Source organism: Rissa tridactyla, chromosome 8 (assembly GCF_028500815.1).
Source record: "Rissa tridactyla isolate bRisTri1 chromosome 8, bRisTri1.patW.cur.20221130, whole genome shotgun sequence".
Lineage (NCBI taxonomy): Eukaryota > Metazoa > Chordata > Aves > Charadriiformes > Laridae > Rissa > Rissa tridactyla.
Window position 1 is genome coordinate 43,574,392 of NC_071473.1, and position 15,051 is coordinate 43,589,442.

General features: G+C 53.9%; 1 protein-coding gene across 5 annotated transcripts in view; it reads left to right on the forward strand.

The window, feature by feature from the left end:
• PTPRF (protein tyrosine phosphatase receptor type F) overlaps positions 1–11,061 on the forward strand; it is a 390,558-nt gene extending 379,497 nt beyond the window's left edge. For all 5 annotated transcript variants that reach the window (XM_054210595.1, XM_054210596.1, XM_054210597.1 and 2 more), the window contains 8 exons: positions 1,077–1,231; positions 2,540–2,825; positions 4,710–4,888; positions 7,376–7,502; positions 7,729–7,854; positions 8,491–8,645; positions 9,117–9,252; positions 9,391–11,061. In XM_054210595.1, coding sequence (XP_054066570.1) covers positions 1,077–1,231; positions 2,540–2,825; positions 4,710–4,888; positions 7,376–7,502; positions 7,729–7,854; positions 8,491–8,645; positions 9,117–9,252; positions 9,391–9,459 — 1,233 coding nt within the window. In that variant the 3' untranslated portion in view covers positions 9,460–11,061. The remainder of the gene's footprint in view (positions 1–1,076; positions 1,232–2,539; positions 2,826–4,709; positions 4,889–7,375; positions 7,503–7,728; positions 7,855–8,490; positions 8,646–9,116; positions 9,253–9,390) is intronic.
• Positions 11,062–15,051: the final 3,990 nt, after the last annotated feature.

Here is a 15,051-nt window from a genome sequence, read left to right on the forward strand (position 1 = left end):
CCAGGTAATGCAGAGCTGCTCCCCAATGCTGCGGGCTGGTGTATCGCTCACAGGCAGAAGCCGCTGGCTGTGCCCAGCTTGGCCAAGCATGTGGCTAGTCCACACACGGGCCATTTCTCACAGCTGGGCTACAGTAGGAGACTGTCTGCAGGTTGTGCATCTGGCCACCAGTGGATTTCTGCCAGGACACCTGATGCTCTTCTGTATGCATTCAGACCCTGTGGTGGGCCCCAGAGCAGGGACCATGCTTGCCTCTGGCGAGTGTACGTGTAGCAGCTGTCCTCCCATTAGAGGGACAACATGGGAAGCAGTAAATTCTTACCACTCCTGTCACTAGTAATGCAAATGGAGGGGCTGTGCTGACGTGTGTGCAAGCCCTTCTCTCCTGCCTGCTGCGTACCTCATTAGTGTCTGGAAATCCCTAGGGGCAGTGCTAGCAGCCGCAATGCAAACAGGCTTTGCAGCGGGCTGCCTCTGTGCATGACTGAGTCGGGGCCACACCGGCAGAGAGGGCGCAGCAGTGTGCGATGGGGACACACTCACGCCCCAGGAAGGCATCTCTCCCCCCGCAGTCACCCAGCCAGTCCTGCAGCATTGCTGCACAGATCACTCAGCCAAGCGCGAGACAGGAGCAGGGCAGTCTCTGCAGACACGGGCTGATCAGCCATCCCAGAGAGACCCATGATGCAGAGGAGCAGGGAGGGCACTGGCTGCTGTGGCTCTTCTATGCCCAGCATTCGTTTTTCCCTGAAAGTGCAGTGAGTACACGAGTAGTGACCCCATGCTGTGCAGAAAGGACTTTTTCACCTTCCCTTCAGTCTGCTCCACTCCCACAGGGCTGCTCTGCACTCTGTATCAGCTAACTTTCCACAGAGCGTCTATGTCTACAGAAGCCTTGCACGCAACCTACATTTTGCCTCCAAATTTACAGTGGCAAAAGGCCAACACACGCCTGATCCAGCATTATGTGCCTCTTGTTACCCAGCCAGCTTGGGTACCTTGTTACCCCATCAGTGGGTTCCCATCCTAGGATGAGACTGTTCTAATGCAAAACAACTCCACTTTGTCTTCAACAGAACGGCTCCAGTGAGAAGCGAGAGCTACGACAGTTCCAGTTCATGGCCTGGCCCGATCACGGCGTGCCAGAATACCCCACCCCGATCCTCGCTTTCTTGCGACGGGTCAAGGCCTGTAACCCACCGGATGCTGGGCCCATGGTTGTCCATTGCAGGTAGGACTTTGAGTTTGTGAAGCTGCTCCTAGCTGCAGGAGCTTTAACTTGTCTGGCTAAAAGTCGGGTCTCCTGTTCCTACAGGAAAGGTTTCACATTATCGTAGCCGGTGCTGCATGCCTGGGCTGGGAACGGGACAGCAACCAGCAGCAGTAGTGCGGTGGTGACATCTGTATTGCTACTGCTCTGTCAGATTAACCAGCACCGCTGTATGGAGAGCCCCAGAAAACACTTTTTCCAGCAAAACTGCAATTACCATTTAAAAGCGAAGTGGTCTGTGCCCAGCAAAAGTAGGTGGTGCCTTTCAGAGGCACTTTGTTGACAGACACGCATGCAGTGACCTCTATGAACATCCATAGGTAGTATTTACAGTAGAACTCTTTCGCAGGATAGAAAGGCAGCTCTTTAAGCAGAATATTAGTCTACTAAGGCTCAGCATCCTATCCAGACAAGATTTATCTATACCAGCCGAGTGGGGACTATTACTGAACAAACCACTCCATCATTGCTGTTCCAGCATACGCCTTACCAGCAGTGTTTAATGCTCTTTCATGCTCTGTTTCAGATGGGAGTGGGGTATAATTAACACACAAACAAGCTGTATTAAAGCCCTGTTAAGGATCTGACTTGCACCATAAGTGAGGAAATGTCTAGCTCCCTATCTCTGCCTGTGTTTACATGTCACGACAGCATGTCTGTTATTTTCAGGGTGCTCTCAGGGTGCATAGTTTGGGGATTGCTACTGCCCTTCCAACAGTGGAGAAGCATCTGGTGCTTGACCAAAGGACTCAGCATAGACATGCGTGACCTCACCTTTCTGCCTTCCCCTCTTGGGTTGGCTGCCCTCATTTTATGGGTTAGGAAACAGTGACCCAGGTCAAGGGACAAGCAGGCTTCAAATTATGAGCTTCACTGGTGCCAGGGCCCAGCCTGAGCTTCAGGTCTTCTGAGTTCATGCACATGTACGCTGTCACTCTCCTGCCTGGTAAACACATTTCTCCTTCCCTTGTGGAGGCGCTGCCAGCCACCGCAGGGACCAGCAGAGTGACACCATGTCCTTTCCACTCCATTGGTGAAAGGAGGACAGCAGAAGGGCTGAATAGCTTCCCACATTGTCCAGTACCTCCCTCCCTCGCTCCTCCTGTCGCCTCTTGTTTGGGGCTCCGTTGGTTAGCCGTCAGTATGGGGAGAAGCCTTTACTCTCTTTTTGTGCGCTCTAGGTCCAGGTTCTTTCTTAAGCAAGAGCAGAGCTTGAGTGGCATCTGTAGGAGAGAATGTCATCTCAGGCCACGTGCTTTGTTCCCGCAGTGCCGGCGTGGGCCGAACTGGTTGTTTCATTGTCATTGATGCCATGCTGGAGCGGATGAAGCATGAGAAGACGGTGGACATCTACGGCCACGTGACGTGCATGCGCTCTCAGCGCAACTACATGGTGCAGACGGAGGACCAGTACATCTTCATCCACGAGGCCTTGCTGGAGGCAGCCACGTGTGGCAATACCGAGGTGCCTGCACGCAACCTCTTTGCTCACATCCAGAAGCTGACCCAGGTGCCACCAGGCGAGAGCGTTACTGCAATGGAGCTGGAATTCAAGGTTGGTGGCAGAGCCCCATCACCCCCTTCCCCGGCGCCCTGTCTCTGCCCACACAGCCACACTGGGCCGCTCGTCCAGGGGTTGGGAGGGGAGAGGCGTGGATCATTACAGACAGTTAATTCTTTCGTGTGTTTCTAAACCAGGTAGGCAGTGATTTAAAATACATTTGAATTTTAAAGCTTGTGTCGGCCATGGTCCCTCCTGGATTGGCAGCTTCTGGGGAGGATATAAAAGGCAGATGGATGCGCAGTTCTCAGCAGCACGTTCTGCTCTAGGTTCACTGTGCGGCGGGAGCTGCATCTAAAATCAGATGCAGATCGTGTTAGTGATAATTGATGTTACTGTGAACAACTTGTCTGGAAACGGCTCCGATTTAAATATGTGAGACGTTTATAGTCTCATTTCTTCAATGCTGAGCTCTGTTATCTTTTAACCACCTCGACACCAAGCCTCAGTGTCTAGAATTGGTGAAGGCAGTGTTTTAAGGCACAGTTTTTAAGAAGCCAAGCCCACATTTTGCTACCTGTATCTGTGAATGCCAACTGCAGATATTTATTACAGCCTTGGAGATGGAAGTGAGCTCTGGTAAGCGCCAGGATTCTCAGATGAGGTGCATTAGTCCGGTGAACGCGTGCAGGGGAATATAGCTTGTGCAGGGAAGCAGCAGACCATGCAGGCTGTGAAATGAACTGCAGCAACACAGCTTCGCCTGGGGATTCCCTCCAAGTGACAAAGGAGCAGGAGAGGCAAAATATTGACTTTCTGACTAATAGCTGAGCAGCTCTGTCCCATGGTTACCAGAGCTGATGGTGTCCTGGGCTTAGGACAGTAGAACATGCTGCATTAGTATTTCATGGTGACACCTGCCCTGAGAAGCCTCTCAAGAGAGCCACAAAATTAGGCTCAACTTTAGCAACTCTATTGTAAGGAAGAAAAAAATTTGCTGTTCCTCCACGGGCCTCTTCAGAACAGTAATAAAACTTGCCCCTCTCCGTGCCCTGGCAGTGTCCACTGTGTGGGAAACCTTCAGGAGCAGGATATGGGAGGGCCTCACATGGCTGTATCACTCCCCAAAGAGCAACCCTGTCCTTCCCCAGGGAGCCTCTGCCAAGGACCAGCTGCCACACATAGAGAGAAGGGTGGCTCTGGAGATGCCAGGGGAAAAAAAAAAAAGAAAGAAAGAAAAGAAAAAGGAAAAAAAAAGAGGGATTTCTGTTTTAATGTCTCTGACAGCAAATCTAAGTAACACATTTACCATGACTCCGGTTTACAGGGCTCAAACAGAACCATAAAATGTCTCACAGTAACCCAAAATAGATCTTCTTTACCTAAAACTGTCACAATTCTCACATTTTCTTGGGTTCTTCTGGGGTGAGAAGTAAATAGTAAGACATTGTTGGAAGTTGGAAAGCTTTCCTTCTCTGACGCCACCAGGCATGTGTCCCCGGTTCAGCGAGGTACAGAGCTTCATGTCCTGGCCCTTGTGGGTCAGAGAGCTGCTGTGGGTCTCCACTCCTCTATATGTGGCTTTGGGGCTGCACCAGCGGGTCAGTGCAGGTGGTTCCCCTGCTGTCACCTACAGCTGCGCACCAAAAGCCAGCAGCGAGGCCGTGCAGTTCCTAGGTGTGCAATGCCACAGCAGAGGGGCTGTGGCCGATTGCTGTGAAATAGAGCAGCTAGGTGCAGCCTCCTCGTAACATGGTGGCAGAGCCCTTCATCTGGTCCGGAAAGACCCTGGTCCCCAGTGGCTGTCCCTTGGTCAGAGGAAGGGAGCATGGCTGTGTGCTCGGAGGGACTCCTGCCTGCCCTGCTGCCAGGGTCCTGATTTTGCCCCCAGACTGCCACATCCCCAGCAGGCGTCTGACATGTCTCCTTCTCTTTCAGCTGCTGGCCAACTCTAAAGCACATACCTCACGTTTCATCAGTGCCAACCTCCCGTGCAACAAATTCAAGAATCGCCTCGTCAACATCATGCCATATGAGCTGACAAGAGTCTGTCTGCAGCCCATCCGGGGTGTCGAGGGCTCCGATTACATCAATGCCAGCTTCATAGATGGGTACAGGTAAGAGCCACCTTAGGTGCCTGGGCCAGGCTGTCCTGGCCGCTTGGGAACCTGGGCAGAGCCCCCTTCTTCTCTTTCCCAAGGACTGGTCCTGGCTGCCTAGAGGTGGGTTGGGGATCACTTCGTTGCATTTTATCTATTACCGTCTTCTCAGGCGCTGGAGTGTGTATAGTTACAGTGCGTGAAGACTGCTCGTGAGTGAGCGCTGCCAGGCTGGCTTGTATTGCTGTAGAGAGATGCCCACATGGCTGGGGTGGGAGGCTGTGCTGGCTCCTGTGGAGGTTTATAGGGTCTTCTGGTAGGCGTTCCTTGGCGTGTGTTTTATATCTGCAGCATCTAATGCAAACCTGCCCCACCTCACTAGCTGTAGCAACCAGAGGTAGAAGTGTGCTTGTACTGCATGGCTGATCCAGGCAGCAGCCCGAGGCTCATTATGCGGTGTCTTGATTTTGGGGGGACTCTGTGGATCCTCAGGCAGGGTTGGTGCTGGACACTGGAGAGCCTGCCATTCGGTTCTGCTCCCCAGGGTACCTTTTAGAAAGCACAAATTAAGATCTAGTGGGGCAATAATACTTATGGTTTCCGTATCTAACTGCTGGCATCGCATTCTATGATGCTAAGCGCCAGGAGAGGGGGAGAATGCAGGGAAACAGCCTAGTGGGCATGTCTCCTTTCCGTCCAATCCCTGGACGATAATCCAGACCAAACCCCAACAACGCACATACAGCGCTCAGTCCTGTCATCTCTCTGTGCACCATCGCAGTAGGGTCACCCAGTGCAGGAGCGCATGATGAATGTGGCACAGTCCCCCTCCAGCCTGGCTCTGCCCAAATGCTTATTATGGGCTGGTGACCTCCCAGGAGCAACAGGCACTGCCAAAGGGAACAGATGTTGGTGCAGCCAGGCCAGTGGCTCTGTGCCTGCATCCCCGCTCCAGAAGCTGAGCCCACAAGGGTTCCCAGGGGGAAGGGCTACATGGAGGCAAGAGTGGCCAGGGAGCAAAAGGGGAGCAACTCTGGGAGCATCCCAACACAGCAAAACAACAGCGAGCCAGGCTCCCTCGGGGTGGGACAGAGTAATGGGGAAGGATGAAGGGGCTGGAGGAAAGCTGTCACAGAGCAGCTTCTGCTCCCTCCTGCCTGTGTGGCTCTGAGCCACCCAGCGCCGTGTCATTAACGTGCCTGCCTGCCTGCGCGCCCACCCCGGCAGCCCGGTGTCTGACAGGTGGGCTGCAGCCACAGTGCCCTGGCTCCAGAGCTGATTAAGAGCGATGCTGGTTTTGCCTCTTGGTGATGCTGCAGAAGGAGGGCTGCCAGCACGGCAGGTGGTACCATTTCATGTGCTACCTACCCCATCCCTGAAGAGTGCTGTTATCTCTTCCTATCCTTTCCTTTGAAGCAAGCAATCTTCTCGGTATTATCTAAAGAGATCAGTTGGCCCAAGGTCCTGCAGACATCACTGATGCTGCATCTTTATTAGATCTTTTGTTTCATTCTGCACCCCCACTCCCTGCTTTTTATGATGTTTTATAAATCCACCTTGAAGCAGCCCCTGTCTTCATCCTGCACTTTACAGCTGTCCTGCAGCATGTTCATTAATTTTTAGCACCAGTGGAGAGATGAAATGTAAGACGGGAGGATGCTGCCCTCATCCTGCGGGCTCCGGCGCCCCGCTGTGGTGAAGCGAGACCGTGTCTCTGCCACCCATACGGCATCAGGCCCATCTCTTGCAGGTGGCAGCAGCGTGCCAGCCTGGGCGCTCGGTGAGCTAAAGAACCAAAACACCGGAGCTGGCACTTCTCAGAGTCCAAAGCACCAAGGGTGCTTTCTTCAGGGTGGGTGCCAGGCTGGGACAGGGCAAGCTCTGCTTTCACACGAGACATTTTGAGGGATGCTCTGGTGCGCAGTGGAACCAAGCACAAATTTGGAAGCTTCAGAGAAGTTGGCAAAATGGTATTGGTGGTTTCCACACTGCCCTAGTTATTAGCTGGCATGCGTGATCCAGGTGACCTGGTTGAGTTGCTCTGTGTCTTCCCATGCAATGGGAGGGACAGTGGGTGCTGCAGAGAGAAAAAGCGCAGGGTCATCCCCAAGCACAGCCTCTCCTCCCAGCCCAGATGGGTGCTGGCAGCCTGCTCACGTGGGCCTGGGCGCTGAGAAGGCTTTCGGTGCAGCAGCACTAGGGACAAGCAGCAGGGAGAGGCTGGGCTGTGGACACTGTCACCCCAGCAAGGACTAGCTGCCTTTCTGGATCCTGCACCCAGTGGTGCTCACTGCGTCTGTGGGGAGCACTTAGAAGCCATGCGCTGGGCAGGCTCATCCCTCTCCCCGAGTACGTGGCTAGTCCTAGAGACTTCTCTGCTGCAGCTGCATTATCAGTCCTGCTGCATGGGGTCCCTGCCTCCAGCCCTCCCAGCCCACCAGCTCCCCGAAGCGGCTGCTGCCCATCTCCCAGGAGCTGCTCTGAGCACCATTATGTTTGTCACAGGCAGCAGAAGGCCTACATCGCCACCCAGGGACCGCTGGCCGAGACCACAGAGGATTTCTGGCGGATGCTCTGGGAGCACAACTCCACCATCGTGGTGATGTTGACAAAGCTGCGCGAGATGGGCCGGGTACGAATCCTGCTCAGGGGAGAAGGGGGCTGTGTGGCTGCTGTCTGTGGGCACGACCTCTCAGCTCACCCCAGTCTGTCCCCAGCACCAGCCGCTCTGGGCCAGCCTCCTGCTGGCGTGTCTCTGGCTGACCCTGTGGCCCCACAGCCACGTATGCTCCCAGGGAGCGGGAGGGAGGAGCAGCAGCTTGTCGGTGTTAATGTCTCGCTGTGCTCCTCATCCACAGGAGAAGTGCCATCAGTACTGGCCCGCAGAGCGCTCTGCCCGGTACCAGTACTTCGTGGTGGACCCCATGGCAGAGTACAACATGCCGCAGTACATCCTCCGGGAGTTCAAGGTGACAGATGCCAGGGTAAGTGCAACTGCTGGCTCCCCAGCTCCTTTGCCTCCTGTGCTTCTGCCCCAGCTCTGCCCTGCCCAGGCCAGCAAAGGGATTGTGCGGCAGCTCCTGGAGGAACCGGAAGGCAAGGTGCTGCCTTGCACTGCAGGCAGAAGGAGCTGCTGCTCCTGTCACCACAGGTTCTTCCTTGCCGGCTGTGTCAGCCTCGGTGAGCAGCTCAGGAATCCCTATCAGCACCAGACCCTGTGTTGCCTGTGCTGTGCACTTGGGCAAACATTTAACACGGGCTCCTCTGCACTCGGTGTGCAGCATCTGCCGGGCACAGGACCCCTGTGTGACAGTAAATGAGGTCCTGTGGCAGAGCTGGGCACCAAACAGGACCAGGGCACTGACCCAACATTTCCTGCAGGGGCCCAAAGTCCTGCTCAGCTCAGCCACCCTGGGGTGAACATAGGAGAGCAGAGGAAGGCCCCAAACGCGCGGCGAAAGGTCTGCCTGGGCTTATCCATGGCCTGTGCACCCTCTCACCTGGCCTGGGCCAGGGGGTCTGAGAGCAGGTCAGCAGCACCAGTGCTGAGGGGAGCGAGATCGGCCCCTCTTGCTGTCTGCTCACCCACGGTTCACGGCTAACACCACTGTCCCCTGCAGGACGGCCAGTCACGGACCATCCGCCAGTTCCAGTTCACAGACTGGCCTGAGCAGGGAGTGCCAAAGACAGGAGAGGGCTTCATCGACTTCATTGGGCAGGTGCACAAGACCAAGGAGCAGTTCGGACAGGATGGGCCCATCACGGTGCACTGCAGGTGAGTGGGAACAGATAAACATCCACCTCTGCATTCTTCAGCCCTCAGAGATGTCCCCTGCCTCGCCTACCCTGGCAGCTGCCAGCTCCCCAGCACGTGGTGCCCCTCCTGCATACCACTGACAAGAGGCAGGGAGGGGACAAGGAGGCGGCAACGTCCATGTGTGCCATTGGCGGCCTTTCTGACAGGTGACTAGATTAATGCAGTGCCCTGGTGGTACTGATTTCTACCTCCTTGGAAGAGTCCTCGGGCAGGGCCAGGTGCCACAGCAGCTTGGCCCAGAGGCAAAGCAGAATCAGTGGGCCCCATGGGGATGAGAGGGCACCTCTGGCTGACAATGTGCCTGTGGTCTGTCCTGGCTCCACTGAGGACATCCCCATGCTCCATGAGCTTGCACCTCTCCTGGGAGCTCTGCAGAGCCTCGCTGAGACTGGTGGGTCTCTAAGAGCACCTCTTGTTCCCTCTGCGCAGTGCTGGTGTCGGGCGCACAGGCGTGTTTATCACGCTCAGCATCGTGCTGGAGAGGATGCGCTACGAGGGGGTGGTGGACATGTTCCAGACGGTGAAGACCTTGCGGACGCAGCGACCAGCCATGGTGCAGACAGAGGTGAGTGTCCCCTCCTCCCCAGGGTGGTGTGAGATCTGTGGGAGAAGGGAGGGGAGCCATCATCTCTGGATGTGCAACCCTGCTGCCCGATGTCCTTGGGTCCCAGCTTCTCACGCTTCCCCCCTTGCTGCCTTGCAGGACCAGTACCAGCTGTGCTACAGAGCGGCACTGGAGTATCTCGGCAGCTTCGACCACTATGCAACGTAACTAGTGCTTTCCTCCAGTCGCGGTGGGGATGTCTAGGAGTGGAGACGGGTCCCTCTGAGCCAGAGCCGCCCATTCCTCAGTCCTTCTGTACAGATGGAGGTGCTGCCCAGGCAGCAGACCTCCACGCCAACCAGTTCTGACCACGGCATTTAGGATCTTCGCCCCAGCGCCAAACGAGGGAATCCGACTCCAAAAGCATTTCCAGTCTCTGGCTGAATTTCTGCTCATGTGCATCTCTCGCCCTCTCTCACGCGACTGCATTTCACAGCGAGGCTTTAGGTGGGTGGAATGGGATCTTTTTTTTAAACATGTAAAATAGTTACTAGTGGTTTTTATAATCTCCTCTCTCTTTATTTTTTATTTTTTGCAAGTCTTAATGTTTTGCCCAGGCAGAACTGGACCCGCCAAACCTTTGGGAGTTGGGTTTTTATTTTAAATTTCCTTTTGCTTTTACGTTTTTTACTGCCCTGTGTTTATTTCAGCCCAGTCACTGCTGGTTCTGCCCATTTTAGTGCAGCTTCCTTGGTAATTTGCAGCAGCTGGCTTGTGGTTCCTGCCCGGCTCCATTCCCCGTAGGCTGCTTTTTAGTCCTCTGTAGAATATGAAATTTCATGGAACTGGACCTAAGCTACCAATTATTTTTTTAGCCTTTCCCTCCCCCCCATTATTTCCTGAGTAGGTTTGAGTTTGGGAGGGCATGTGGGGTCGCTGGAGAAGCGGTCCCCTTTGTCAGCTGGAAACCGTTCAGTCCTGTTACGATGCGTGTTAAACCAATCCAGTGACCGTGTGTATTGGCAGATCCCGATATGACGTGAGTTGTCGTCACCTTGTTTGTGAGAGACCCGAAATCCTGGGCTCCGGGCTTTGGAGCCTATTTTTGTGTGTCTCGCTGGGAAGGGGGCAGGAGAAGCGAGCGGGTCCCACACTTCCCCCGGGGAGGGGATGGAAAGAACGAGACACAGCCCTTTTTGTTAATCCCGCGGTTCCGTGCGTGCAAGCGCCATTCTGTCACCTCTCACCAGTGAAGTGCATCGGAGCATTTACAAAGGCAAGGAGCACAAGCCCAGCCGTCCCCAGAGCAGAGCCGGGCAGGCTCTCTTTGGAAAGCAGGGTACTGCAGGGAAGGGGAGGGGAGTACACATGGCTTCAGAGGTTGGGTGTATCTATAATTTCTGCTATCCTGCAAATGTTAAAAGTCACTAGAATATTGTACTTTCCGCTACTTCAGGACGTTCTAATGAACCAATGTGGCAAGACTACTGGACTTAATTTAATGGTACTATATATTAATACTCCTTATTATATCACGCTTGCACTAAAGACAGGGAGTGAGCAGCCCTCTTTCGAGTGCATTGAGTTATGAATAAAGGTGGTGGAAGGGTATCTAATTGTATTATCACATGTATTCCGAATGTTAAGAATCCAAGCTACGTTGAAATCAGCAATCCAGGGTTGGTAATGTTGGAGGACACATTCATTTTTACCTTGTGGATGCATAGTGCTGTAGGGGTCACTGTTGTATACAGTCTGTTTTCTATTTGTTAATAAAAAAAAAAATCTACAGCATCATTGCATAATTCTTGATGTTAATAAATTTGAATAATCGGGTTTCATACAAGCTGGCTTTGCTGTCTGTTTCTTCAGCAATAAGCAGAGGTCACAGAGTCCCTTGGAGATGGGCATGCTCCCCAGCCTGTTGCCATAGAACTCCTTTCCCATGAGCACATCCCAGCCACAAGTGCCTTACACTTCCCACGGGGACCCTGTGCCAGGAGGGAGCTTGGACACCCTTTTGGACGACCCCCTTTGTACGTGTGTGTGCTCAACCTCCTGCCCACCAGCAGAGTCCTCAGACCTTGGCAGCTCCCAGAATGGCTCCTGACAAGTCTGTCTTTGCAGCCATGGCCCCCTCTGGGTCCCATCCACTTCCCAAAGGATGGGTCATTCCCAGCAGGAGGAGGCCGGTAGCCACTTTCTGCCCAGGCCATGCTCTGCAGAAGCTGTCCCAGTGGTGGCTGGGGCCTGAGACCTGCCCTTCCCACCTGCTCTACTGCGAGTTACTAATCCTCAGAGGACCCCAGGATGTAGCAGGATACAGCCCTGGGGTGATGCTGAGCTTTGCTGAGCAGAACCACATGGGCCACAGCCCCATGGCCTGTCCGTCCTTCCTGAGGAAGCCCAGTCCGCCCTGGCCAGCATGTGCATGATGGGTGGCAGCATGTGGCAGACAAGAGTGATGAGCTTGTCCCTGACACGACTATGGGCACCTTCTTACTGACTCCTCGCTGACTTTGCTGGAGCTCAGCCACACGTGGCGTTTCCTGCCAGGCCAGACCGGCACCTGAGCAGGTGCCAGATGCAAAATCCTGTTTTCCTCTTGCCCGGCTGGTTCCTACCCCAGTGGTTCCCCCCCAGGGTGACCTGAGGCTGGTGGAGCCTTTCCCTGGCTCCTGCCCTTGCGAGGCAGCACACGTGCGCAGCTGTGTGCCCACATGCAGGTGCCAGCACTGCTGGCATCAGGACACTTTGCTTTGCATCTCTGCCAGGGCCCAGGATGGCAAGGCTACACGGACAAGCAGGCACCTGCGGGTGTGTTTGGGGAGGAAGGATGCCACACTAAGTGCTGCGCTTTAGGAAGCCGGCCAGCTGGGAAGTGGGCAGTGAGCACCTGCCCGCACTGCAGCGAAAATGCCTTGGCCATGCCACAGAACTACAGCTGGTGAGGACACTTTTGCCACACGGATGTGCCACTTACCAAGCACTCACCAGGCACGGCCACGTGCGCAGCAAACCTTTAGTCTGTGGTTTCAAATGCTCTCACCAAAACAGCAGTTTCTAGAACACTTGTATACGTGCACAAGCGCCTTCTTTCTCCTTGTCCAAGAACACTTGGGCCTCCCCTCCCCTCTTGATGCATGTTCTTGGCCCAAACCCTTTCCAACCGACTCAGGGAAAATATGAGGGACCAAACACTCCCAACTGACCACCTCTGGGCTCCACTCCTCTGCATGCTATGTGTAAGGCACAGAGGGACTTTTTCAGATAGTCAGTGAGCTTACCCACGGGCTGAGGAGAAACAGGAGGAAGGACAGAGAGAGAAAGTGCGCAAGTGTTTTGGCACAGACCACACCGGGAATAACATGACCAAGCCCAGGCCTCTGCAGCAAGGCTATTGCCGTGGTGAAGCCACGTGGCCAAAGCCTCGTGGTGGCCTCACAGGGCCAGGGAAGGCTCAGTCGGGTGGGGGTAGAAAGTCCCACTCCCCCGTCCTCCTCACACCCAGCTAACACCGCTCCACAGGGGACGGCGTCATAGCCATTTAAAAGCACTCATTCTTTTAACATTTATTTCCCTTTATCTCTGCATATCGCACAAAATAAAATAAAAGGGGAACAAAACCCAAAGACTAACCACATAGAGCAGACAGACAGGGAGGCTGGCCCAGTCTGCCCCTGGAGCCAGCACGGTGGCTTGTGCCGTGCTCCAGGCTGAGCCACGCTGCCTCTTCCCAGGGCCTGGCACTGCTGTGCCTGGGCTGCGGTGCTCAACTTTCCCTGCCCAGAAAGGATTTATCCTAGCTGGCCTTTTTTTTGCCCCATCTTCTCTGGCATCAGCTTGAGATGTCTCCCTCCCTCTGGTATCAGCCTGGCTCTGCAGAGCCATGCTGTGCTCCAGATCTGCGGAGAACAGACAAAATGGTGCTTTAAGGCAATGTTTGGCCTCTTTCCTTTGGAGTCTGTCTGACAGACCAACCCTATTCACGCTGAGCAATGGAGCTGAGTAGTTACTCCTGGCTTTTTTTTTTTTTCTTTTCTTAATTGTATCATCTAGCCCTAATGAAGCCTCAGATAAGCAACTTTGTAAAGGGCACAGTTTGGCAGGTGGGACAGCAGCTAAATGGCAGCTAGTCAAAGGTGAATTCCTGGGCACTGAGGTGCTCTTCTGCCCTATTTTCTTTTTTTTTTAATTCATTCCATTGCTATCTGTAGCAAGAGAGCTGTGTGGGCCCTGCCTAGGCTTGGCTTGCCTCCTAGTGATGCTAAATCATAGGCCCGTAGAAAGGTTTAGTTTGGAAGGGACCTTTAAAGATCATCTAGTCCAAATAACATCCTGCCCAAGCACTTGCCCTTTGGGATTCCATTACTTTAAATTTTGTTTTTCAGGGGCAAAATAGTTGTTAAATAAGGAAAAGAAACAGCTGCACCACTGAACAAATCTGAGCTTACTCTTCACAGTAGCTTGGCAACTCCTTCCCCCACAGTCCTGGCATTTCTTGATCTCAGCAATGTTGCCATTTTCATTTGTAAAGTTTCTCAGTTAACAGTGAATCTTTTTTTTTTCTTTTTTTTTGCCGGTTCTGACCTGGTTTATTTCTGAGAGCAGGCAAAATTTTGATTCCTCCAATTACAAGCTCATTGTTGCCCTTTTGCCGGTTTTATAAGTAACCTCAGTCCACAGTAACAACTATATGGCATCAAGCTTTCCTGCCTACACACTTCTGCTCACAGCAACATTTTACCACTCGTCATCATAAAAAGACTGGCTCGTGTCTCCTGATATCAGAGAGCTGGCCTTTCTTGACTAATGGCTAGCAAGTGCAGCTTGCTAGACCAGAAACGCAGAGTTCATCTGAAAACCGTTACCTGCCAGTTGCCTGTGTTGGTACCGCCGTCTGTAGGAGGCTGAGTGTTGTTCCTGCTGTGATTTCAATCCACTTTGGGGTTCTGGTCCATATGCCTGGCAATTCGGAGTCTGAGTGGGTCAGAGAGGCAGCAGCCCACAGAAAAATCTGTGTTGGAATGCTGTTTTGGTAAGGTTTTCAGTGCTGCCACATGCCTGCGGCCTGACATCGAAGGAAATGTGTGTCAGGAGAAACATACAGCGAAATTAAGGTTTTATTTAGGTATGAAGGACCCAGTGTGGCCTCTGAGGATGGTTAGGAGCTCTTCTGGGTGCGTTGTGCCTGCTGTCAAGGTTGCCTATTGGCACTTACACATTTAAAAAGCATTTAGCACAACGTGACCTGTGAAAATCGCAGCCAGTCCCAGCCAAGGGGAGGTCAGTATCCCTGGACAGGCTCCGTCAAGCGGGTCAGCCTCGTCCACACTCGAAAGCCTTTGCTGCTCAAGCTGTGCTGCCAGCTCCCAGCTCTCGGCACAAGGGCAGTGGATTACTGACAGCGTCCGCTGGCCACGCGGGCACTTTTCCACGTTTCCAGCTGACCGGCCTGTGCCGGCCAAACTCCCTTACGTGGGCCGGGCCTGGCGCCCGTCCAGCCCCAGGCCGCCTTCGCTGCCAGAAGTTTGCATAGTATCAAATACTCCTTTGGCTTTGCTTACAGCCAGAAATTGTAAGGGGTATAATTAGCTTGGTTAATACGTTCAACTGGCACATGCCTATTGTGTGTCACCATTCAGCGCCCGAAGCCCATTAGCTCACCGGTGCACCCATTTACACAGGATTAACACCCAGCGCTTCCAACTCCGTGCCGCCCCGCCGCCAGGTGTCCCGCGGGCGCTGCGAAGGCCCCCGGGGCTCCCCGGGACCAGCCGCCTTCGCCGGCCGCTCGGGGCGGGCCCCGGGTCCCTGCAC